The sequence below is a fragment of the Pelodiscus sinensis genome, chromosome 1 (assembly GCF_052426305.1).
Source record: "Pelodiscus sinensis isolate ZL-2025 chromosome 1, ASM5242630v1, whole genome shotgun sequence".
Classification (NCBI taxonomy): Eukaryota; Metazoa; Chordata; order Testudines; family Trionychidae; genus Pelodiscus; species Pelodiscus sinensis.
In genome coordinates, this window is record NC_143052.1 from 123,420,631 (window position 1) to 123,446,666 (window position 26,036).

The 26,036-nt window shown below is 41.0% G+C and overlaps 1 protein-coding gene across 3 annotated transcripts in view; it reads right to left on the bottom strand.

Annotated features, from left to right (window-relative positions):
• Nucleotides 1–26,036, bottom strand: part of EFCAB6 (EF-hand calcium binding domain 6) — a 162,179-nt gene that overhangs the window by 105,679 nt on the left and 30,464 nt on the right. For all 3 annotated transcript variants that reach the window (XM_025187059.3, XM_075899542.2, XM_075899562.2), the window contains 4 exons: nucleotides 22,808–22,944; nucleotides 9,083–9,180; nucleotides 2,872–2,999; nucleotides 186–334 (listed from right to left, as the gene is read on the bottom strand). In XM_025187059.3, coding sequence (XP_025042844.3) covers nucleotides 186–334; nucleotides 2,872–2,999; nucleotides 9,083–9,180; nucleotides 22,808–22,944 — 512 coding nt within the window. The remainder of the gene's footprint in view (nucleotides 1–185; nucleotides 335–2,871; nucleotides 3,000–9,082; nucleotides 9,181–22,807; nucleotides 22,945–26,036) is intronic.

The window sequence follows — 26,036 nt, forward strand, 5'->3', positions numbered from 1 at the left end:
TAATCACTCTATTGTGCCTAGCTACCTTACTGCTGCAAACATGGCCCGTTAGCTCATTCTATCAGATTTTACTGCAACACAGATACAAATGAGGCAAATTTACAAAGGAAATCACATAAAGTAATACTCAAGTTATGAGGCTGCAGCATTAAAAATGTCTCTAAAGAAAACAAAATTACTCTTACCTATTCATTAGCTCTTGAAAAGTTCCATTTGGTAACGGAAATACAAAGCCATTTATGACTGACTTTAAGTAATCCGAAGACACAAATCCACTCTGACTGACATCAAATGCTCTGAAGGCTTTTTCAATGTTCTGATAGGCAGAGTGAAGCTGAAATGGATACAATTTATAATGTTTTGTTCAGAAGAATCAAACTCATGAAGTTTTTAAAACAATAATGTATTTTTAAAAGACCTTTTCAAATGTTCTTCTCTGTAAACAGATCAAATAGGTTACCATGGCAAGCTCTGACTGTCAGATGTTTAATTAATAAGCTCACTACAAAACAGTATTTTCCAATCACAGAGAGTCAAGTGACAAGGCAGACAAGTTTCTCATAGAAAGGTAGAACATGTAATAATTCTACCTCAAAATTCTAAAATAGCTAAAAATATTGGTGGATCTGCCTGCTTGATAGATCTGTCTTAATATACTTGTAAAGACATCCCTAGTATAACTCAGTACCAAGCTCCTCTTTATTAAAATGGAGCATAATGAATGCTAAAAAAATTCTAAAAGAAACAGAATGGTTAATATTCCTGGTACATAAACATATTGCACATTTCTTTGGTTATTATGTTCATGGACTGTTGCAAAGAAATAAGGGGAGTGTTGTTTTGCTTATGGGACTTTCTGCAATTTTCAATAAAGATAATAAAATAGCAAGTAGATTGGTCTTATTTAGGGATGTAAGCAACTAGTCAACTATCTAATAGGGCAGTTCTCCCCAGCACTGTCTCAGAAGGGGAAAGGGGAGGCAGAGAGGGTTGCAGGGACCAGGCACGAGCCAGGAGTCAGCTGATTCCCGGCTTTTACCCACTCCCAGACACGGTGCCTCTGCTTTTTAAATGCATTAAGAGCCAGTAGTCTCTTAATGCATTTAAAAAGCAGAGGAACATCGGAGGGGGAGACGCTGGCACGAGCTGGGACAGCTCATTCCAGCCTTTTAATCCAGCCTAAACGTATTAAGAGCTACTGTAGCTCCCCCCGCTTATCCACTAATCAACTAGTTAATAACAATTCCATTGGCTAGTTGATTAAACTAAATTTAACCAAAAGTTCATTCAGTATTGTTTGCTGAATAATACAGACATTCCTTGGGCTCTTCATCTCCCTTTTTTGGTGCTCTAGCCTACTTTTTTCTGCTCTATTTGCTGTTAAATGAAAATTGCAGACATCACAGGGCAGAGATAATGTATGGAAAGGCCTCAGGAAGTCCAAAATAAATATCATGGGCTGACTTCATTTATAGGGTGATGAGATGTACCCAGTCACCTACCCAAGCACTAACCCTAACCTACCCTGACCTCAGAATCAAGATCTAAAGGGAAAGGTCAGGTGGTAACCCTATACCCTTTGTGCCTGCTGATCTCCATCCTGGTAGAACTTTCCAGTCATTTCAAGGCTGAGGAAGTACAGGTAGGGGCCTGTACAGCTGGATTTGTACTAAACCACTAATTCTGGTCCATAATCCTGACCCCTCATTTTCTCTATAGCCTTCTGAGGGTATGTCTACACTACCCCGCTAGTTCGAACTAGCGGGGGTAATGTAGTCATCCGCAGTTGCAAATGAAGCCCGGGATTTGAATTTCCCGGGCTTCATTTGCATGAAGCCGGCTGGCGCCATTTTTAAATGCCGGCTAGTTCGGACTCCGTGCCGCGCAGCTACACGCGGCACGGACTAGCTAGTTCGGATTAGGCTTCCACCTACGTGGAACGAGGTGTACAGCTAGTTCAGATTAGAAGCCTAATCCGAACTAGCTAGTCCGTGCTGCGTGTAGCCGCACGGCACGGAGTCCGAACTAGCCGGCATTTAAAAATGAAGCCCGGGAAATTCAAATCCCGGGCTTCATTTGCAACTGCGGATGACTACATTACCCCCGCTAGTTCGAACTAGCTGGGTAGTGTAGACATGCCCTGAGAGAAGAGGTAGGTTCTTGAGGTAAAAGGACAGAACTGAAAGTCAGGAGATTTGGATTCTATTCCTCTGTCTACAGCATAGGTTAAACATATGCATGGAAGTAGCAGTGCACGATCCTCCATGTTGTCCTTCCACCTTGCTCTGAAAGGATCCCCTCAAGGAATAAAGAGTTAATTCCTTCTCCATACCAATTAAGCCCTTAACTCCTGTATTCGTATGGGTGCCATTTATAAGTTCCATACATATTGAACTAGCAATAGCACTTTGGCCACTAAGCACTAGCTTATTTCATGTAGTTCATAAAATTAATTGCCAAATTATGGCAATTTTATTCATTACGGAGCTGGGTTGGATTCAGGCAAGTCATATACTGGTAGCTGTGAGAAGGGACAGATTCACATATAATTTGCCTGAGCCATTGAGTTTCAATATTTGTATTTTGTTTTAGCCTATAAAATTTGGTGCTGCCCTAGGTATTTATATACATTTGTAAAGTTATGAACCTGACAATGTATGAAACCTTTAGAAAGTGCAATGAAACATAAAACTGCTACTTATTAAGGGCTTTTTAAAAAACAATACACATATTGCACACTGGAATTTTCTAGTGAAATTACTAATTGGTATCTTGAACTCCAAATCTTTCTGTGTAATCTCTTTTCTGTGTGACGTATGGCTCAACCTCTTCATATTTCAGAGTATTCAGACATGTTAAGGACTCCCTTACCTTTTTCCTAAAAGCCATCTCAATGTCATCTAGTGTGTATTCTATCAAACTACACTCAGTTGGTGAAGTCTGTAGTGACAGCTTATTCTGTTTCTGCATCTTGTCTGGTGTCTCCTCCCAGTTCGGTGCTGATAAGGAAAACTACATTTTAGCAAAATCACTCCTATTGTCACTTTCAAAGAAATAAAAGTAACTGGATTTCTTTTTGAAGACAATTTCTTGTTAAATCATTAGAGAAGTCTTCGTGTAAAAAAAAAAAAAAAAGATAAGCCCAAAATACAACTGTTTTGTATTTCTCAGACTGTATTTACAGGGAAGACTAATAGGCACAATGCTTAGCATTTACAATAGTGTTTTATCTTAACTTTTCTTTAGGAGAATGAATTCATGTAGTTTACAATCTTAACAAATATGCTTGTTAGCATGTAACATCACAGAGTATTCTGATAGTTTTATCTCTTTAGAAAAACCATTACAGAGTAATTAGGCTCCTGAAAACATGATTTCAGTGTATGGATGACTACTCACCCACAGATCTCAAAAAAGCAAACATGCCTGCTAACCTTGAAAGAGCTGGTTTCTCTTGACTGATCCCTTTGTTTCTTTCACATTTTCCTAAATCTGTGTTCTTTCAAACTGCCCACAGCCCTTGAAAGAGCCTTTAGTTAATGTATGCCAAGTGTCCCCCATCAAAAGGCTTTCCTGTGAAGCATTCAAGCTAGAACAATCACCATCCAACATTGTCCACACTGTGCTTTTAGAGTGTACATTTTTCCAGGCAAGAGCTTTGCTATATCTCCCATATTTTGTTCACTGTATAGCATCACTGTACGAGACATGGCCCAGATTCTGACACCCTTTCTCTTGCTGAGTAGCATTTTACTCTTGGAGTACTCCATTTCAGTAGGACAGCCCATGAAGTATCAAAATCTGGTCATAAATAAGTAAAAATACCAACTCCAACTACAGGCAGTCCCCAGGTTACGTACAAGATAGGGACTGTAGGTTTGTTCTTAAGTTGAATTTGTATGTAAGTCGGAACTGGCGTCCAGATTCAGCCGCTGTTGAAACTGACCAGCGGCTGACTACAGGAAGCCCGAGGCAGAGCTGCTCTGCCCCGGGCTTCCTGGAATCAGCTGCTGATCAGTTTCAACAGCGGCTGAATCTGGACGTCTGGGACAGAGCAGTTGGGGTGCTGCCGGGTAGGTCCAGCTGCTCTACCCCAGGCGTCAGTGAGAAAAGCCTGGTCTGCTGGGGAGGGGCGCGCTAGCTGCACGCCCCCGCCCCCCAGCAGACCAGGGAGACGCGAAGCAAAGCCGCGGAGGACGCAGGCGGTGGGCCCGCGGCATGTCTCGGCGGTCCCGCCGCCCGCATCTCCCTGGTCTGCTGGGGGGGGGGGGGTCGCAGCTAGATGCGGGTAGCTAGATGCAGGGAGATGTGGGCGGTGGGACCGCCGAGACGTGCCGCGGTCCCGCCGCCCGCGTCTTCCGCGGCTTTGCTCCACGTCTCCCTGGTCTGCTGGGGACTCCCCCCCCCCCCAGCAGACCAGTGAGACGTGGAGCGGCTTTTCTCGCCGCGGAGGACGCAGGCGGCGGGACCGCAGCGCGTCTGGGTGGTCCCGCCGCCCACGTCCTCCGTGGCGAGAAAAGCCCCGTTCGTATGTAGGGATCCGACATAAGTCGGATCCATGTAACTTGGGGACTGCGTTTACTCCTGTAATGCTTTTCATCAGTAGGTCTGGTCAATGCACAAAGTTGCACCTGATTCACCCAGGGCATGTTTTTAAATCGATTTAATTAAACAGGGGCAAAAAACAATGTGGGCCCTTTTAAAAAAACATGTTTAAATTGAATTATCAGTTTATCTTATGAGATAGGTGTTATAAACTGGTTTTGAACCAACGGAAGTATCCACAGTTAAAGCTAAATCAGTTTTTATATTGGGTTGGGCAAAATATGGCCCATGGGCTGCTCAGAGCAGTTTTCTGAACACTGCAAGACCAGGAGGAAAGGGGAGAGGCTTTATGCACTGCCCCCACCCCTAGCACAATCTTGCAGCTTTCATTGGCTGGTTTCTGGCCAATGGTAGCTGCCGTACCACTCCTGACCTCCCCACAGGCTTGCAGCCTTCAGCACTCACATGATCCCAGCAGCCTGTGGGGGCATGGAAGTCAGGGAGTCTGGCTGAGGACTCACTGTGCTGCTGACAGGGAGCTACCCAGGGTGGCGTCTCCCTGGCCAGAGTCTGTCTCTGGCACCCCAACCCTCTCCCACATACACACACTCTGCAGCCCTATCCCACATAACCCAAACCTTCTGCATACCTGCACTTGTTCCCATACCTTCTTCTAGACCCCATACCTCCTCCATTAACATAATGACCACTTACCAAATTCTTGGAGTCCCCCCTCATCAAAAATTATTGCCCTGTTTTACATCGTCAATGAAGGCCTTGCATCTCAAAGCATTTTACAAGGAGACTAAGCATATTTATTCACAGATGATGGGGAACCTGACAAGAATCAGTTAAGTTCCTTGTCAAAGATCACCCAGTGAATCAGTGAGGTAAAGACGTGTGAACTGGTTAAAGGGGAGACTACAGTGGGTCATAATGAAAGATCTGTCAAGCTAGAGGGGAGTTACAGTGGAGTTCCTCAGGAGCCAATCTTATTTAACATTTTCCTTAATGATTCTGGACACAGTAAGTGGGAGTGTGCTTATAAAATCTGCATATGACACAAAGTTGGGAGGTTTTCCCAATATAGAGGAGGACCAAAATAGCATACAAGAAAATGTGGATGGCCTTAAACATTGGAATAAGAGAAACAGATGAAATTTATCAGTGAAATGCACAAGGTCATGCACTTGAGAACTAATAAGAAGAACTTTTGCTATCTGCTGTGGCTGCATCAGTTAGAAGTGACACTCAGGAGAAAGACCTGGATATATTGATCACAGGATTTCTATGAGTTGTCAACATGATATAGCAATGAAAAAAGACTAATGCAATCTTAGAATGCATCTGGCATGGTATTTTCAGTAGAGAGAGTGTTGTTATCATTGTACAAGGCACTGGTGAGAGCTCATTCGTAATACTGTGTTCCTTTCTGGTCTTCCATGTTTAAGACTGATGTATCCAAACTAGAACAAGTGAAAAAGAGGGCTGCTAGGAAGATCAGAGGAATGGAGACCCTACCTTATGAGGGGAGAATTAAGAAGCATAGCTTGTTTAGCCTAACAAAACAAAGACTGAGGAGAGATATGATGGCTGTCTATAAAGACAGTGTTTCTCAACCAGTGGTACAAGTACCCTGAAGGGTACTCGAGAGAAGTCTAGAGGGTACGTCAACACAACTGAAATTTGGAGAAAACTGAATTTTTGTTTTAAGATTTACAGTGCTTTATTATTTTTGTACTTTTTACATCCAAAAATTTCATCTCCTGTCCGACTATGACTAAGTTGTTTAAACAAATGTGTTACAATGGTAGAAAAAAACTGTGTGTGTCTGAAAACTTTAGGTACTGGGGGTACTTTTTTTTAAGGGGTACTTTATTAAAAAAGGTTGAGAAACACTGTATAAAGACATCAGAAAGACAAACACCAGCAAGTGAGCAGACTTTTTAAGTTGAGGCCCAATGTGGACACAAGAACAAATGGATATAAACTGACCATCAATAAGTGTAGGCCTGAAATTAGACAAAGATTTCTAACCATTAGAGGAGCAAAGTCCTGGAACAGCCTTCCAAAGGGTGTAGAAGGGATGTTATGATGGTTTTTCTACCATGGGACAAGGCCCATCTGTGACTGTTAGCAGCAAACATCTCCAATGGCCAGGGATGGGATGGTAGATGGGGAGGACTGTGAATTACTATAGATGTATGGCAGGTGCATCTTACACACATGCCCAGGGCCTAAATGATCACATTTGAGACTGGGGGGGGAAATTTCCCGTCAGCTTAGCAAAGGCCCTGAAGGGAAAGAATTAATTTTCTTTTGCAACATAGGGCATGGGTCACTTGCTGATCTGAACTAGAGTAAATGATGCGTTCTCTGTAACTTGAAGTCTTTACATCAAGATTTGAGAACTTCAGTAGCTCAGCCAAAGGTTACTGACCTATTACGGGAATGTGTGAGTGAGATTCTGTGACCTGAAGTACTCAGGGAGCCAGACTTGATGATCATGATGGTCCTTCCTGGTCTGAAAGTCTGTGAATGACAGAGTGGGAAGTGAAAACCCAGGTCTCCTGGCTCGCAGACTTGTGCATTATCCATTGGCCCATCTTCTTCTCTAATAAGAGTAGGATCCTGTGAGCTTGCCCATTCAAGTTCCCCTGGTGCGGTATAAAATCATCATATATTAGGAGGAGTTATGGAATAAACAGCCTGATGCAAAGAGAGCCTCTTGCAAAGAGTTTAATATGCTCAACTGACATCAGTAGGAATTGGCGGTGGGAGTTTTCAGGATCAGGCCCACTTTAAATAACCACTCCAGTTGCACCATCTTTAATGTCTTTTCTCTTACTACATCCACCCCTCTCCTTCTTTTATCCTTCTTCACCCATTCTGATTTTCACCCTAAACACTGCCCTGTGTTTACTAGCTGAAAAGTTCACCTTCACAACTTCTTTGCTCTTTGATCAGAGCAGAACTGCTTTAGAGCAACAGCTTTGGTTATGGTATGAGTTGGCAACACTATGTAAAAAAAAAACCCATAAGTGCTAAGCAGCTGTGGTTATTTTGCCAATTATTTCCTAAGCTACCCTATTTTGTAATATTTCACAAACCTTACATCACAGTGTGTACGCACAACCCTGTATCAAAGTGAAGAGGGAGAAAGTACAATTAAATAAAAAAGACTGTAATGGTTTTCAGAAGTACTGAGCAGCCAATACTCAGCACCTTTGAAAAATCAGGCAATTCATTTTAATGTTGGTTTAAAAATTAATCAGACACCCAGTGGATGACTTTTTGTCAGAAAAAGGATCAGTTCAATTCTGTGACTACTGGCTGGGCTTTTCTAGGCAAAGATTAGTTTATTCTTTTGTGATTCTTTGCAAAGTATTAAGTCTGAATAGTAAAAATGAAAGGGGCAATGTTTCAAGTTGAAAGGCTCAAAATTTAGATTACAGTCTTTTCTTCAAATTGCAAAGTCTACGTAATTCTTTATTGGCTTTTTTCCTCTGGCATAATATTTAAATACTACTTTTTAAACAAAGAAAAATGAAAATTCACTTGGCAGAAAGGCCAGCACTTGTGAGTAACCCTATAATAACAAACCCATCTGCATACATGATGTTAAAAAAAAGTGTTTTAAGAAACAGGTTTCAATTCCACCCTTCTAAGAGGTTAATACAATACATAATAATTATTTTAAATGATAAAAACACACTGATGGTGCCCTTTTATTAAAATGTATTCAAAGGTCTTTAAACTCTGATATGTTATGGTCATATTTTCAAAAATGAAGGCCAGAAGTCAATGCACAAAAAGCATGACTGAATGTGCAGCCTTTGATTGTACATATAAGCATATTAAGCACAGTGCATGTTGAACCTCTATAAACTGGGCCTCTCTGGTCCAGCAACTGGACCACAGATGTTCCTGGACCAGAGACCCCTAGCAGCCGGAGTGCACCAACAGGAGAGCCAGTGTCCGAGAACCTTGCTGGGGTGATGGCAATAGTGCTGACCACTGGCACCAGAGCCAGCAGCTGGCAGCAGGGTCAGGAGCAGGGAGCCCAACCAGGCCAGAGTAGAGGGGGCCTGGTGTTGACCTCCTGTGGTCCAGCTAACCTCGTTCAGGACTAGTCAGGTCCTGGCAGTGCCAGACCAGGGAGGTCCAAAAGATACTCCAGGAGCTATTTGTACATGAACTCTTACTATCTAAATGCATAATTGCAGCAAATTAGTTTCAATTGTGACTGTACTTTTTACACATGTACATGGGTGCCACTTTTTGAAATTTTGGCCCTGTGAGCAATGTTGCTACACTATGGGCTTTTCAAACCACTCTAAGAGAAACCATCACCTACATGACATATTGTTGTCTTTGGCTTCTATAAAAAAATCCAGACTAAATTTGCCATATAAGGGCCCAATCCTACTACCATTGAAAGTCTCCAATTGATTTCAGCAGCAGTAGGACAAGGCCCCCAAATGAAAACTTCACTTTCCCAGAGCCTACATGATACATACTCTTTGTGAGCACCTACCTTGGCTCTTAATTGTACCCAAATTTATACCAAGATTCTTCAGAAATTCTTTATAATCCAATGTATTAGTTTTACCAACACAGGAACGACTCCACAATCTAGAAAAAAAAAGCAACTCCTTTCAGTGAACAACATTATTCTGTGTCAAATTGGTAGTGAAACATTGGAATATGAACATATATGATCTTCACAGAACATTATGTAATTATTAAGAGAGGAAAGATAGCACAAATGCATTGTATTATTTCTCCAAGACTTTATTTATGTGGTGTCTGAGTTGTCTACGTATTTAATCCCACACCAGCATCTGATTCAGCTGACTATGTACCTGAGTATAAAAGTTTATAGATGCACACAGAAATTCCTTTTTTCCAGTTACACATGAAAACTATGGAACTTCTTAACCAAAGCCCAGTGTAAGCTATGGCAAACTGAGCCTAAATTCTGTTACAACGTGCCTGGGTTTTGCAGCAGTCAGATCCAATAGACTGGACTTCTGCAGCAGCTTCATTTGAATTAAACATTTGAATTTTTATTGAATTAAGTATGGATATGAATTTTACAATTAGAACCATGTCCCCCGTATAATTTATTTTGATATTAAATTTTCCAGTCTGGGAAACAATTTGGGTATGGAATGAGCATACTTGCTAAATATTTGTGCTGATCACTGGTGAAATAGTTAATAGGATTAACAGTTAGGTTGTTCTCTTTAGATTTAAGTCAACCCATTGCAATCAATGGGTAATTCATACCTTTCAAAACTATTGTTTGAGACTGTGGGTTTATGTGAAAAAACTCTCACTTGATGTTTCCACGTTTATCTTTCTAATTACTAATTACTAGCTTGTTTAATGAAAGCTGAGATTTTATAGTACAGTTCATACATACATAGAGTATAAGTCTTACATATACTATTAAATCATCTAGTCCCAACTCCTATATATCACAAGCCAGTTATCCCGATACTGAAACCAATAACTTGTAGTTGACTAAAGTATATCTTCCAAAAAGGCATCCAGTCTTGATGTGAAGAGAACAAAAAATGAGAAACTTTGCTTGGTAGTTTTTTCCTAAGGGTAATCACACTCATGGTTAAAACTTCATGCCTAATTTCTAATTTGAATTCCTCTGGCTTCAGCTTCTAGTCATTGGCTCTTGTTATGCCCTTCTCAATTAAATTAAAGAGCCCTTCAGTGTGTACTATTCTCTCCCTGTGCAGATTTTTATACAATCAATCTCCTTTTTTATAAGCAACTTGGACAAATCACTTAACCTTCTTTTACCTCAGTTTTCCCATCCATAAAAGTGGGATACAGTGCCTACATACCCAAGGAATAACTAGCTAATATTTGTACAGTGCTTTGAAATCTGTAAAGCATGACAGAAAAATGTATTCATAATAAAATGGATAGACCATCTTCCAACTTGAAGCAAACTTCCCTGTACAACTCAAAATAAAGGAAATACTTCACAAACATTGTGTGATTGGCTTATTTGAACACTGGCAGACCAATCATGAAAAAAAGCCATGTTAAAGTCAGGTTCAAGCTTTATCTTGGCATAAATGACATGTCACTCATGATACAGCTGTCTGACATTAATACTTTTTTGGAACATTCAAATACTGTTAAATCCAGGTATAAACACACATTATCAAAAATTAACACTCATCATCTTCCAGTAAAACATTAGTGACAGTTTTCATCAAGACATGGATGTTCCAATATCTAACATCTGAAAAGTTCCTCCTTCCCATACGTTGTATGGTTACTGCTACCAGACAGTGACTGGTGATTGAAGAAGAAAGCTTATTCTGGATTTTCATATGCCAAAGTTAAAAAATCAGTCCTATCAACCAAAAATTGAACTACAGCACTAATTATTTGTTCAGAACATCATTATGAATTACAAGCTGCTCTTGGCAATGGTCAATTGAAAGGGAACCAAAAAAACCCAAGCCATAATTATGGATCACAATCTTATGTTGCATGCTTTATCACTACCTTAGGTTACTATAAAAACGATTTAGTGCAGTGTTTCTCAACCAGTGGTACAAGTATACTTAGGGACACTCGAGAGAAGTCTGGAGGGGTACATCAACACAACTGAAATTTGGAGAAGATTGAATTTTTGTTTTAAGTGTTACAGCATTTTATTATTTATGTACTTTTTACACCCAAAAATTTCATTGCCCACCCAACTACAATTAAGTTGTTTAAACAAATGTGTTTCAACGGTAGAAAAAAAAAGTGTGTCTAAAAACTGTAGGTACTGGGGGTACTTTAAAAAAAAGGGGGGTACTTTATCAAAAAAAGGTTGAGAAACACTGATATAGTGCAACTTGGAAATATAGGAAATGGAGAGTGAGCTTTTCTTTACAGCATCCACAAACAATGGTGCAAATCCTACCCCCACGGAAATCTGTAGGTGTTTTATCAGTGATTTCACAGAGAGTAGAACTGATTCTTGTATTTACTAAAGGAAATAAATAATGAAATATGCATTCCTGATGGAGGAAACCATGTTTATATGCTTTTTGCGCAGACTCATCCTGATAGATAGAATGCTTTTAGAATTGAAATAACTAAGTGGCAATCTCAGTGATGTTTACCATATTGTGATATTTGTAGTACAGTACTCATAATTATTTGCATAACTTCTTTAATCCTAAAGGTACTATGAATTATACCTCAGAACTGTAATGGTCATGATGCTGAAAATGAAAAAAAAAAGATTAGATTAAAATGAATAAATAAAATAAGGTGGTAATCTACTGATGCACAGCACAATGAACATACTAAGAAATTTTGTGCAAGGATATAGGCGTAAATCTCTACTTAAACAAAAAAGTACTATTTTTAAAGGGTCTGTTTGCTGTGCCTTGTATGTAGTAATGTTTCAGGTTACAACTGAAAAATGTTAGCTGGCAAAAACCTCTCTATTATTTGTGTGATTACTTTTATTATTTGTCAGCACCATGTCTAGTCGCTTTCAACTGTTTCCCCTGTATTCTCAGTAATCCAAAATAGGGATCATAGAATCCTAGGGCTGGAAGAGACCTCAGTAGGTCATCGAGTCCAGCCCCCTGCCCAAAACAGGACCAACCCCAACTAAATCATCTCAGCCAGGGCTTTGTCAAGCCGGGACTTGAAAACCTCTAGAGATGGAGATTCCACCACCTCCCTAGGTAACCCATTCCAGTGCTTCACCACCCTCCTAGTGAAATAATTTTTCCCAATACCCAACCTAGATCTCTTCCACTGTAACTTGAGACCATTGCTCCTTGTTCTGCCTTCTGTCACTACTGAGAACAGCATCTCTCCATCGTCTTTGGAACCTCCCTTCAGGAAGTTGAAGGCTGCTTTCAAATCCCCGCTCACTGTTTTCTTCTGCAGACTATAAAAGCCCAAATCCCTCAGCCTCTCCTTGTAGGTCATGCGCTCCAGCCCCCTAATCATTTTGGTTGCCCTCCGCTGGACACTTTCCAATGTGTCCACATCCTTTCAATAGTGGGGGCCCAGAACTAGACATAATACTCTAGATGTGGCCTCACCAGTGCCGAATAAAGGGGGCTAATTGTAAAACTTTTAAATGGTTAACCAATAAGCCTGGGCTCATCAGTTACAATTAACAGTTACATGCAGGCTCCTGGCCCACTCCTAGGGGGCCGGCTGCCACCTTGCACTGCTGGCTTGGTATCAGAGCCCATAACACAGGGTGGTAGCTGGCTCTCTGGGAGTGAGGCTGGGAGCCAAGAATGGGGCTGAGAACCAGGAAGTGCAGGGAGCCAGTTTAAAAGCCAGTTCCTGGGACATACCAGCTTCCAGGGAACCAGCTGCCACGCTGCACTGCTACCCCTGTATCACAGGCAGCAGCGTGGGATGGCAGCTAGCTCCCGAGGAACGGGATTGCAGGTGAGAGCTAGTGCGTGCCGGAAGCTGGCTTTTAAGTCAGCTCCTGGGGCACACTGGCTTCCCAGGAGCAGGGCCAGCAGGCAGGAACCAGTATGTGCCAGGAGCCAGCTTAAAAGTCAGCTTCCGACATACACCAGCTCCCAGGGAGCCAGCTGCCACCCTGTGCTGCAGGCTCTGCAGTATAAAGCTTATACTGCAGAGCCCGCAGGGCAGGCGGCTCCCCGGGAGCAGGGCGAGCCAGCTCTGCTCCCAGGGAGCCAGCTACACTGCAGGCCCTGCAGTATGAGTTTCATACTGTAGAGTGCACCATGAGATTTTCAGTAGTTATAGAGTTACCTAATAACTACTTTTTAACATCCATACTCCAAAGCAACTTAAAGTCAACAGAAAGCCATTGTCTTTAAGTGGGCTTTGAATCAGACCCCTAATTAGAGTCTGATGCTGCAAACACGCATAGTAATAGAGATGTAGCCGTGTTAGTCTAGTCTAGCTGAAACAAAAAACAGGACTATGTAGCACTTTAAGACTAACAAGATGGTTTATTAGGTGATGAGCTTTCATGGGCCAGACCCACTTCCTCAGATCAAATTGTGGAAGAAAATAGGCATGACCATGTATACCAAAGGGATACAGTCAAAAAAAGTGAACACACATAAAAAGGACAAATCAAATTTCAGAACAGAGGGGGGATGAGAGGGGAAGGTAAATGTCTGCGAGCTAATGATATTAGAGGTGATAATTGGGAAAGCTATCTTTGTAATGGGTAAGATAATTAGCGTCTTTGTTAAGACCCCTGCGTAAAGTGCCAAATTTAAGCATGAATGACAGTTCAGAGGTTTCTCTTTCAAGTCTGGTGTTAAAATGCCTTTGAAGCAAGTATGCAGGTAATCAAGTCGTTGAGACAATGCCCTTTCTGGTTGAAATGGCAAGAAACTGTTTTTTCTTTGTGATACTGTCTGATATCCATTTTGTGTGCATTGATTCTTTGGCGAAGTGTCTGAGATGTTTGTGCAGTGGACATAGCAGACGGACACTGTCGGCACTTTATGCCGGAGTCTTAACAAAGACGCTAATTATCTTACCCATTACAAAGATAGCTTCCCCATTATCACCTCTAATATCATTAGCTCACAGACATTTACCTCCCCCGCCCCCATCCTCCCTCTGTTCTGAAATTTGATTTGTCCTTTTTATATGTATTCACTTTTTTTATTGTATCTCTTTGGTATATATGGTCATGCCTATTTCCTTCCACAATTTGAGCTGAGGAAGTGGGTCTGGCCCACAAAAGCTCATCACCTAATAAACCATCTTTTTAGTCTTTAAAGTGCTACATAGTCCTGTTTTTTGTTTCAGCAAACACACATGTGCTTAATTTTGAGCATATAAATCCCAACTGAAGGAAGTACTAAGGCCCTGATCCTTAAACACTTAAGCACATGCATAACTTTAATACTCTCATTGACTTAATGGGATTTGAGCATATGTTTAAGCATCCTTCCTAAATACGGATGTGTTTCCTGAATCAGAGTCATGAGTAGCTCTACCGAAATCAGTGCAGCTATTGACTTCCTTGAAGCTGAGCTGGTTATTAAGGGTCTGGGCCATATTATTTTTCCACTGATGAAACAACCTTTCCAGAAACATTAACAAAGGAGCAAAAATATCCTTGCCCAGATTTTAAAGTGCACATTTTTTAAAAAAGCACATTATTTAAAGAGCACAAAATCATTACCTACCCTTTTTTAAAAATAGCCAATTTTAAAATATTCAAGTTAAATTTAATGTGGATATAAGACTGTGCTTGTTTTCTAGATACCAAAATTTGGGTCACTATCACTAGATTATTTTGTTATGGTTTTACTTTCTATTTTTAACAAAAATAAATACTATTTATTCATTAAAATTCAAAACAAACAAACAAATGTATCCATTATCCTTTCCAGCCCATTGTTCAAGAACATTACATTCTTTATGTAAAGATTTGCTCTGAAATGCTGCCAAGGAAAATAACCTTGAGTAATTTCCTGCATAACTGCCAGATGAGTACACTAAAGGTGCCAGGGGACAGCTTCATCTCGAGCATCTGACTTTTAAGGAAAGTCTTCTATATGTAGTATTTAAGAATTGGTGCTTTACCCTCTCCTACAATATCTGACCATCCCACCTACAGTATATGAGAAGAGATTGTTTTGTTGCTCTGAGACAAATCCAGGATACCAATGGGAGAGTAAAGGCCCATTGCTTTTTATTAAAATAGCCATTCCAAAACAAGGAAATGTCAGCACTGATGAAAGGCTTTGATGAGTATAAAGTCCAGTAGGACCATTGGACTGTATAACTATCAAAGCCTGAAGATCCAAGCACTAGGTACAAAAGAATGGTATTTGTCAAGTAGGCATATAGATTTATGGATAGATGGGAGAAACCTAGGGTTCACCCTTTCCAGGCAATACTGTGCCAACACAGATCAACTGGGAGTTGATTTGCCTTTTTCTGTGAGAGGACCAGACTTCAAAGCTGTCAGAATTTTTCTCTCATTGGCAACTTCTTAGTATCAACTAGTAGGGGTGTCAATCAATCGCAGTTAACTCACATGATTAACTCAAAAATTATTCATTATTTTTAAAATATTCACAATTAATCCTAGTTTAAATTGCACTGTTAAACAATAGAATAACAAATGAAATCTGTTAAATATTTTTTATTTTTTTCTAAATTTTCAAATATTTTGATTTCAGTTACAACATGGAACACAAAGTATACCGTGCTCACTTTATATTATTATTTTTATTACAAACAGTTGCGCACTAAAAATGATAAACAAAAGAAATAGTATTTTTCACTCATTCACCTCATACAAGTACAGTAGTGTAATCTATCATGAAAGTGCAATTTACAAATGTAAATTTTTGTTACATAACTGCACTCAAAAACAAAACAATGTAAAGCTTTAGAGCCTACAAGTCCATTCAGTCCTTCGTCTTATTCAGCCTATCATGAAGATGAATAACTGTGTTTACATTTATAAGAATTAACACTGATTGTTTCTTATTTACAATGTCACCTAAAAGTGAGAACAGGCATTTAAATGGTATTTTTGTAGCCGGCATTGCAAGGTATTTATGTGCCAGATATGGTAAACATTCATATGCCCCTTCATGCCTTGGCCAGCATTCTAGAGAACATGCTTCCATGCTGATGGTGCTTGTTAAAAAAATAACATGTTGATTAAATTTTGACTGCAATCCTTTCGGGAGAATTGTAATTCTCCTGCTCTGCATTCAGCCATATATTTCATATATGTTTTAGGCATTTAGGATGATGATCCAGCACGCATTGTTTGTTTTAAGAACACTTTCACTACAGATTTGACATAATGCAAAGAAGGTACCAATGTGAGATTTCTAATGATAGCTACAGTACTCAGCCCAAGGTTTAAGAATCTGAAGTGTCTTCCAAAATCTGAGAAGAACAAGGTGTGGAGCATGCTTGCAGAAGTCTTAAAAGAAAAACAGCCCAATGCAGAAATTACAGAATCCAAAACATCCAAAAAGAAAATCAGGTTCTGCTGCTAGCATCTGACTCAGATGATGACTGCTTTGGATTATTATAGAGCAGACCCTGTCCTCAGAATGGAGATGTCTTCTGGAATCGTGGTTGAAGCATGAAGGGATATATAAATCTTTAGGGCATTTGGCATGTAAATATCTTGTGATGTGGTCTACCACAGTGCCATGCAAACACCTATTCTCATTTTCAGATGACACTGTGAACAAGAAGTAAGCAGGATTATCTTCTGCAAATATAAGGAAACTTGTATGGAACGCGTGGCTGAACAAGAAGTAGGACTGAGTGGACTTATAGACTCTAAAGTTTTACAGTGTTTTATTTTTGAGGGCAGGGTTTTTTTACACAGCTCTACCTTTGTAAAATCAGCATTCACAATTAAGAAACTGCATAACAGCACCTGCAATGGAGAAGCTGAAAGCACTCTTCTTTTTGTTTGTCTAGTATAAATATTTGTAATAATAAATATGATTTGAGCATACTTTGTATTCTGTATTGTAACTATATTTGAAAATGTAGAAAATATCCAAAATATTTAAATAAATGGCATTTTATTTTGTTTAACAGTGCAATTAATCACAGAATTAATTTTAATCACTTGACAACTCTACAAACTATTAACTTGTCTGCCTAGAGTAGGTCTGGCCTATCTGAGAAAAAGCTCCTGAGACCAAATGATGTCCTTCACAAGGCTCTTGGATCCCAGGCATTTATGTGCAGCTTGATCATTGACTATGACCATTCTTCCAAAACCATATAACTCCTTTGTGTCTCCCACCCAAAATACTGATATTTGTGATCAATATCATGCCAGACTTGACAGAGAAAAACCTCTTTATAGTTATAGGCCTAAACCAAAGATCCTTAAAGTCAAGGGAGAGATTTAACACCAAGTTCCAGAACACCATAAGAGAAGTTTTGCCATGGAGAAGAAACATCTCTCAGTTACTAATTATTCAGTAGGCTTGGGCTTGAATCAAAATCAGCTGCAGAGTCCAGAGCAGAACTGAACACAAGAAACTGCCTTGAAGCACAAACACCAGAAGGCAGAGTAGCAGCAGACTCCAGTAAAAGGACAACACTGAATACACTGAAACACCTATCTTTTCACTCCACGTTGGTCTGTAAGTGATCTATCAGATGGATTACACTCTGTTGCAGTTTAAATCTAACTCCAGAGACAAAAAGGATGGTAAAAGCCAGAAGCCTGTTAACTGGGTGTATAGGGAAAAGTTTCAGGTCCTCCAAACTTTGCAAGTGGTCTGCTCTCATAAATTCAGCCTTCATCTGAAAAACCCATGCTGTTTAAATATATATTACCCAGAGATGCTAGAGAGCTATAGTGTAGTAGCCCATTGAGACTCTAACATTCTAGTTCCTCTAGTCTATGGGTACGTCACTGAAAATGAGGATCCTAATACCTAAAGAAACATTACTGGAAACCTTGGAAACAGAGGCCAATTTTAACTAGACTAGCAGTACAGAGGATTCTCTTTTCTTTTTAAGCTAGCTAGCTTTTTAGGCTCTTTGATGGGGCAGGATCCTCCATCTAGGCTCCGGCTTTAACAAAGGTTGTGACAAATAGGTATGAAAAAACAGGAACAAGAGAGAGAGGAATGATAATATTCTTAAAGAAAAGAAGACCTCTTGGCCCACCTGATCTCAGATTGTGAGATTCTGGTTCTGTGGATATGGGGAAGGCGGTGGACGTGATATATCTTGACTATAACAAAGCTTTTAATACAGTCTCCCACAGTATTCTGCCAGTAAGTTAAGGAACTATGGATTGGATAAATGGACTGTAAAGAGGACAGAAACCTGGCTACACCATCAGGCTCAATGGGTAGTGATCAACAGCTCGATGACTGGTTGGTGGTCGGTATCAAGCAGAGTGTCCCAAGGCTCGGTTCTGGGGCTGTTTTTTTCAACATTTTTATTAATAACCTGGAGAAGGAGATGGATTGCACCCTCAGTAAGTTCACAGATAACACTAAGCTAAGGTGCGAGTAGATACCCTGAAGGGCACAGATAAGGTTCAGAGGGACCTAGACAAATTGTAAGATTGGGCCAAAAAAAAATCTGATGAGGTTCAACAAGGACAAGTGCGGAGTACTGCACTTGGGACAGAAGAATCCCAAACATTACTACAAGCTAGGGACTGACTGGCTAAGCAGCAGTTCTGCAGAAAAGGACCCGAAGATTATAGTGGATGAGAAGCTGAATATGAGTCACCAGTGTGCCCTTGTAGACAATAAGGCTAATGGCATATTGGGGTGCATTAATAGGAGCATTGTCAAACACATCTAGAGAAGTGATTATTCCCCTTTATTCAGCACTGGTGAGGCCACATCCGGAGTATTGCGTCCAATTCTGGGGCCCCCATTACAGAAAGGAAATGGATGCATTGGGGAAAGTCCAGCAGAGGACAACATAAATTATTAGGGGGATGGAGCATATGATTTATGGGGCAAAGGCTGAGGGATTTGGGCTTAGTTAGTCTACAAAAGAGGAGAGTGAAGGGGGATTTGATAGTAGCATTTAGTATCTGAAAGGGGGTTCCAAAGAGGATGGAGAGAGGCTGTTTTCAATGACAGAACGAGGTGACAAGTTACTTCAAGTTACAATGGGGGAGGTCTAGGTTGGATATTAGGAAAAAGTATTTCACTAGAAGGATGATGAAGCATTGGAGTGGGTTGCCTAGAGAGGTGGTGGACTCTCCATCCTTAGAGGTTTTAAAGATCCAGCTTGACAAAGTCCTGGCTGGGATGATTTAGTTGGGGATGGTCCTACTTTTAGCAGGGGGTTGGACTCTATGACCTCCTGAGGGCTCTTCCAGCCCTAGGATTCTATGCTAAAGCAGAGTGAAAGTCACCCGTGGACTTTAGCTAGTCAGCAGCTGTGGAATTTTGCTATGGATCTCCAAGGATGACTATTCAGAGACTTGGACTGTTAGGCAAAGAGATCTAAAAAGTGCAGCTTTTGCTGCCCTGCCTGCCACAGGAGTTACATTTGCTCAGTTTCCACCTAGTCTTTCTAGTTTCTCAGCTGTTATCACCCTCTCACAGCAACACTGTTTTTTTTAATTGCAGCAACCAAGCTAGCCAGTGAAGTTTCTGGAACGTGAAAGCAGAGGCACTGTACTTATGCTATTCACTCTTGGTAAGTCAGAAAAACATTAGGGTCCTCATGAAATACCTGAGGACACCTAGACTTTGCAATTTTATTAGTTGCCCTTCCCTATTCACCTATGATTATTATTAGCAAAAGCCCACTAATGAACTAAGTTTGTTCATTTGGACAATACTCATTGGCTGTGTCTAGACTGCACCCCTTTTGCAGAAAAGGGATGTAGATTAGACACAGAACAATTGCAAATGAAGCGGGGATTTAAATCTTCCCCGCTTCATTTGCATGAACATGGCTGCCGCTTTTTGCCGGCTCGGGGCTTTGCCGGCAAAAAGCGCCAGTCTAGACAGGGATCTTTCGGAAAATAAAGCCTTTTCCGAAAGATCCCTTATTCCTGATTTTAAGAAGAATAAGGGATCTTTCGGAAAAGGCTTTATTTTTCGAAAGATCCCGTCTAGACTGGTGCTTTTTGCTGGCAAAGCCCCAAGCCGGCAAAAAGTGGCAGCCATGTTCATGCAAATGAAGTGGGGAAGATTTAAATCCCCGCTTCATTTGCAATTGTTCTGTGTCTAATCTCCATCCCTTTTCCGCAAAAGGGGTGCAGTCTAGACACAGCCATTTAGTTTAAGTTGGATCTGGGGAAGGTAACTTATAAGGATGGAGTACGAAGGTGGAGATAGAGAACCAGATTTATTGGCATGCTCAATTCCTTTGTGTTGCCATGGTGATGCAAACAACCTAAAACCCCTTCTTAACTGAAGTAGTGCAAAACTGACAAGATAACAGTGAATTTGGCCCATGATTTTAATTTCCTTCAAAAAGCTAAAGTCTTCTCATTCCTGGAATAGGGCACTAATATCTTTTCCTCTATGCACTATTTTCATTAATGACACCACCCTTCACTTTGAGTAAAGAATACACTCCAAGATGCTTAATGGTCCATCCAAGTAAGGAATTCAGCTAGAGTTTGGTTAAATTTAAAATCTGTCAAGTTTAATAGGCTTCTTTAAGAGAACATGACTGTAGTTTTGTGATTTTTAATAAAAGAAGTAATGTATTATTTTTTATTTTCTGCTCTCCGGTATAAAGGTGAATCCCTTATCATTATTTTATATGTTACGCTTCAAAAGTTTTATCCGAAACATCGTAATTGTTGAGCATTAAAAAACCTCAAATAAAAATTTGTCATCCTTTTTATTATTCAGTACTTATGGAGATGTAGTAACATTTTTATAGATTTACTACCTTTCAGATTGCAATGCCAAACACAAGGCTTATTGTCAAATAAAGCATTGTTTTGTTTGTTGATTGCCTGCCTTAGAAGAATATTGCTTCAGTTCTATAATTGCATGTACAAAATTATTTAATTGGTTTTGTTGGGATGTAATTCTGGAGAGTGTACCTGCCAGCAAATCTATAAAAATTGAAACAGTGATCCCAGCCAGAAAAGATAGGCTAAAAATTATTTGGGGGTTTGCTTCTAGTCGGGGGAGGAACCAACAACAAAAGAACTGCCCATCCTAATTTGTTTAATTTTCCTTTAGGCCCTTATCCAACAGAAAATAGCTTCCAAGATTGCTGCTGACAAAAGCTCTATAGACCTTATGGCGTATGCATCCATGAAAGCAGCTCCAAATTCCAAGATGATACATCATCTTTGGAAACCACTATCTGGTGTACAGACAGCTAGATTCTCCTGTTTGCTGGTGTTAATTATCCCTTCTTCCACCAGCTGATATCCCTGAACTCCAGGGGCAATTCACCTGCCTTCTTTCAAAATTTCCACTGAAGAGGAAACGCTTTCAATCACAGCCAGAGCTCCACAGGAATTCACTAGAAAAGAATGCTCAAGAGATGCATGGAATTAGTGTAGCCTCCAATTGCATTGGACACTCATCCTCCTGGGGGAGTTTGGCCCACTCTGGGGCTGCAGGCACTGCCCTTTGTCCCCCAGTAGAATAGAGGCGGTGGCCACTTTTTCACTTGCACATCTGCCCTCTGACAGAGATGCCTTTGCTTGGGCATTTGTCAATAAAAGCTGGCAGGGCTCCTGGAATCATAATGTCAAAAGTATAAAGTGGGACTTCTTATTAATACTTAGCACTTACAAGGAGGAACGTATTATAATTTAAACTCTTGGACAATCATTAATTAATCTTCACATTACTCTACTGAGCTATCTATAATTACTCTCTTACCTAGGTTGTAAAGCTAAGCATAGAAGGGTTAAGTGATTTGCCTGAGGCTACAAAGCAAATCAATGCTGATCTGACATTATTTCCTGTTCCTGAATCAAAGACCTCTATGCTCTGTCCCCGGACTCATAGTCTCTCTCTGACTGCCCTTTTTCCAGTGACAGGATCTGTGTTGGCCTCTCACTAAATTACCATGCTTGGCAATCGGGGTTGGGGCATGATGTCAAAGCTCCAAGCTTTCCCTGAGGAGGGTAAGTTCTGCCCTCCTTGGATAACATTTGGAGGGGGACTCATAGTTCAAATATCTCCCATGACTCAGCCAATGAAAGCTAAAGGATTGAGCAAAAGATTGTTTCTTTCACCTTCAGTGACTGGAGAAAGGTCTCTCCACTTCTCTCTCTAGAACAGGTTCAAGTGGGTCTCAGTGTTATCACCATTCAGCATGTAATTAGGGTCTGGGAGAAGGTACCAGCAGCACCATTTCTGAAACTGATATGAAGGGGGGAAGGAACGTCTCCTCTGATAATCTTTTGGTGAGCAAGACAAAGACATCCTACCCCAAACATCAATCTGTTTGACACTGCGTGTGTGGGACCTCCACTCCCACCCCAACAATCAAGCTGCTTGAAGCTAGGAGTTCAGATGCTAAGGCCCATTCTTTTGTGGAATTGCTGCCTCCCTCAGACTACAGGAAGTTTCAGAGTCTGCAGAGTGTATGTGAGTGATAAAACGGATAGGCCCGCAGCATAGAGCAAGGCTCTTGGCAGCCAGCCAGCTATTCTTATCCTAATCAGACAGCCTACTGTCAAGCCACTCTCTGGAGCCTGAGAACCTGTGCAGGCCAGAAAGTCACAGAGGTCCATTAACTTATTCCTTTCAAGCACCATTCAGAAATCTTGGACTATTTCCTTACTTACTTTTCATACTCTGCATCCTTCATCCTGAAACAACTAATCTCAAGGATCCGTCTTAGCTCATGTCTCTGTATTTGTCCTGTTCGGTTATAGTCAAAAAGTCTACAGGTCTTGACGATGCTTTTCAAATTCTTTGAAATCTGTAAATTATAAATGATCTAAGTAAATAAGAAAAATATTGATGTAACCTGAAACTCAAGCACTGGACAGCTATACCAATATCAAAAATGGCATTTTATACTTTTTCCAACAATGTAACACAAAAACAAATAAACAGCCTTTTTGATCACAGTGGGTAAATGGTTTTGGTACAGTTAAAAACCTTTTAAGATAAAGCAACGAGTTTCAAATATAACTCATTCCTTTCAGGCAGTACATAAAAGAAAACCTAGTGTTTTGTTAGAAACTAAATACTGCAAAATTATAATTTATATTTATTAGCTATCAACAAATGATTAGTTTTCTGCATAAAAAGAAATGAATCTCTTTTTTTCCCCCACTTCAAATAATTACCAAAAATCAGAGGGCATGTTTGAGGGTGAAAAAAGAAAACATGGGATTTTGTTAGTGAAGGTGGTGACATATACAAGTGCAGTCCCTTTCTGTGACCATGTTAAAAACCTATACAAAGTCTGACCCTGAAAATGCAGTTATACACTGAAACATGAGAGGGTAGGGTTCCAAGCTATTTTTCAATTACTTCAGGATCAATTTTTGCTCAGTTTACAAGTAAGAAAAGTTTGCTTAAAAATATTGCTCTTTTTGACTCCTTCAAATTCAAGCTAGGAATTGAAAGTCAAGTTGTGTTCTACACAACAGGAGTAACAACAGAGATTCTACAAATTGAAATAAACTACCTGTTCTGATGATGGTACATGAGCTAGAATAGAATCCAGCTATACCATGCTAGCAGGAGTATAAAATAGCAAAACGTTACACGAAATCCTGCTCTTTCTGAAGTCAATAGGGACTTTGCCATTGTGAACCCCTTGTCTCCGCAGCTGAGCAGTTAATCCCATGAGTTCAATGGAATGATCTATGGTTATAACTGCCCATCAATATTAATAAAGGACCCACAATCTAGTCCAAAGTAGGCAGAATCATGACATAAAGTCAGGGTACGACTGGAATTTGACAGATATTCACAGGCAGAATGATGAAAAGGGATAGGATTGTTGTTGTTATTGTTTTGGATGAAAACAAAGAGGAGGGAAAGCTAGTTTTACTCATAAAAATTCCCTTTTGTTAATATGAAGAATTAAGACAACACAATAAATCATATATATAGTAGCCCAGTGTCTGAGAGTCTGTAACGCTGAAATGCTGGCTGTTCCCTCTGGGGGGCGCTGTTGCCTGAAATGCTGGCTGTTCCCTCTGAGGGGTGCTGTTGCTGAAATGCTGGCTGTTCCCTCTGGGCGGCCCGTGCTGCATAGGGAGTTCAGGGCCCAAATGGCCGCTTGCGCTGCTTGCTCCCCCGCAGCAGCCTGGCTGAGCAGTGCAGAAGTCAGCCGAGTGCCACGGCAGGAGAGGAAGAGGGGTGGGGCAGTGACGCACATGGCCAGGGAGTGGGGCCTGGCCGTGTACATCACCGTCCCGCCCCCCTTCGCCTCCTGCCATGGCGCTCAGCTGACTTCTGCGCCGCTCAGCCGGGCCACCATGGGGGAGCCCAAAGGGATGCTTCCTCCCCCATGGCGGCCCGGCTGAGCGGCGCAAAAGTCAGCCGAGCACCATCGTAGGAGGCAAAAGGTGGGCGGGGCGGTGATGTGCGGTGTGACAGCGGCTCCAGGCCCTGTCCCCTGGTCGTGGACGTCACCGCCCCGCACCCCTTTGCCTCCCGCTGTGGCACTTGGCTGACTTCTGCGCTGCTCAGCCAGGCTACCACGCAGGAGCAAGTGGCGCAAGCCACGGTTCGGGCTCCGCGGTCCTCCGAGTGAGAGGTAGGAGGGGAGGAGAAGAGAGAGACAGAGAGAGAGGCAGGAGGCGAAGGAGAGCTGAGAGGGGGGAGGCAGTAGGAGGAGGAGAGAAAGACAGCGAGATTCTTTTCCTGGGTTTAACTCAGCCCTTCAACCTTGTAAGTTAAATTGAACCCCATGGAATTTACTTACTGTGACACTCTGTGCCTCAAAGAGAAATCCTGGATCTCCCATACTCATCATTGGCATATAATCCTATGTTTTGTACAATGGATGCTTTGTGAGGTATCATTTTAAAAACCATAATCTGCTGAAACCCATTGTTCTGTCAAAATATGTATATCATTAGTGTTTATGAAGAAATGTTGCTGTATGATTGTTATTGAAATACATCGTAAGTTTTGGAGTCATTCATTGTTAGTTCTCCAGTGACAACAAAGGAAGTGATGAAACCCAGGAGGATATTAAACGACCATTCATCAACAGGGGAGCTGTAAACAAAGGATTTACAACTCTGTAGAAGAAACACCACACAATGAGGAATGCTCAAGTCTATCACTCATCAAGGCCTACTACCAGGCATGCCTGGGCTAGTTTCTTTCCAGGGACAAGGAGTAAAAGTATAAAATAAGAGTCAATGGCATCATGAGAGCACTCTTCTCCTCTCCCACCCACATTGGAAGGAACAAGAATGCTGGGGAAACTAATACCTGAACTGAGGAGACTGGTCCCAGGCTTAAAGGGAAAACCTGCAACATCTAGTGGGGTGAGAAAAACTGTTTGAACCAGTTTTGGTCAGGGGGTTGGACTCAATGACCTCCTGAGGTCTCTTCCAACTCTATGATTCTAGCCAAATATTGTTCAATCTAATAAAGTCTAGGATTTAGACTGCGCACTAACTATTTATTTTCTTTGGTAACTATCTCTGACTTTGTGTCTTCAAACTTAAAATCATCTTTCTGTAGTTAATAAATCTGTTTTACGTTTTACATAAAATGGTGTATTTTGTCAGAAAGGCTTGGAGAATCTCAGATCAGGTTGCAAAGGCTAGTGTGTGTCCTCTCTGCATTAAGGCAGGTGCAGTCTGGGTAATGAACTTATACTATAAACTTAAAAAACAACCAATAGTCTGGTAGCACTTTAAAGACTAACAAAACACGTAGATGGTATCATGAACTTCCGTGGGCACAGCCCACTTCTTCAGATTACCAGAGTGTTGGATGTCCAGAACTAAAATAAATAAAGGAGAAGTGGGGGCAGGGGGAGAAGCAAGAAAGAAATGGGAGGGGGGGGGAACAAGAAGAGGCAGTGGGTATACA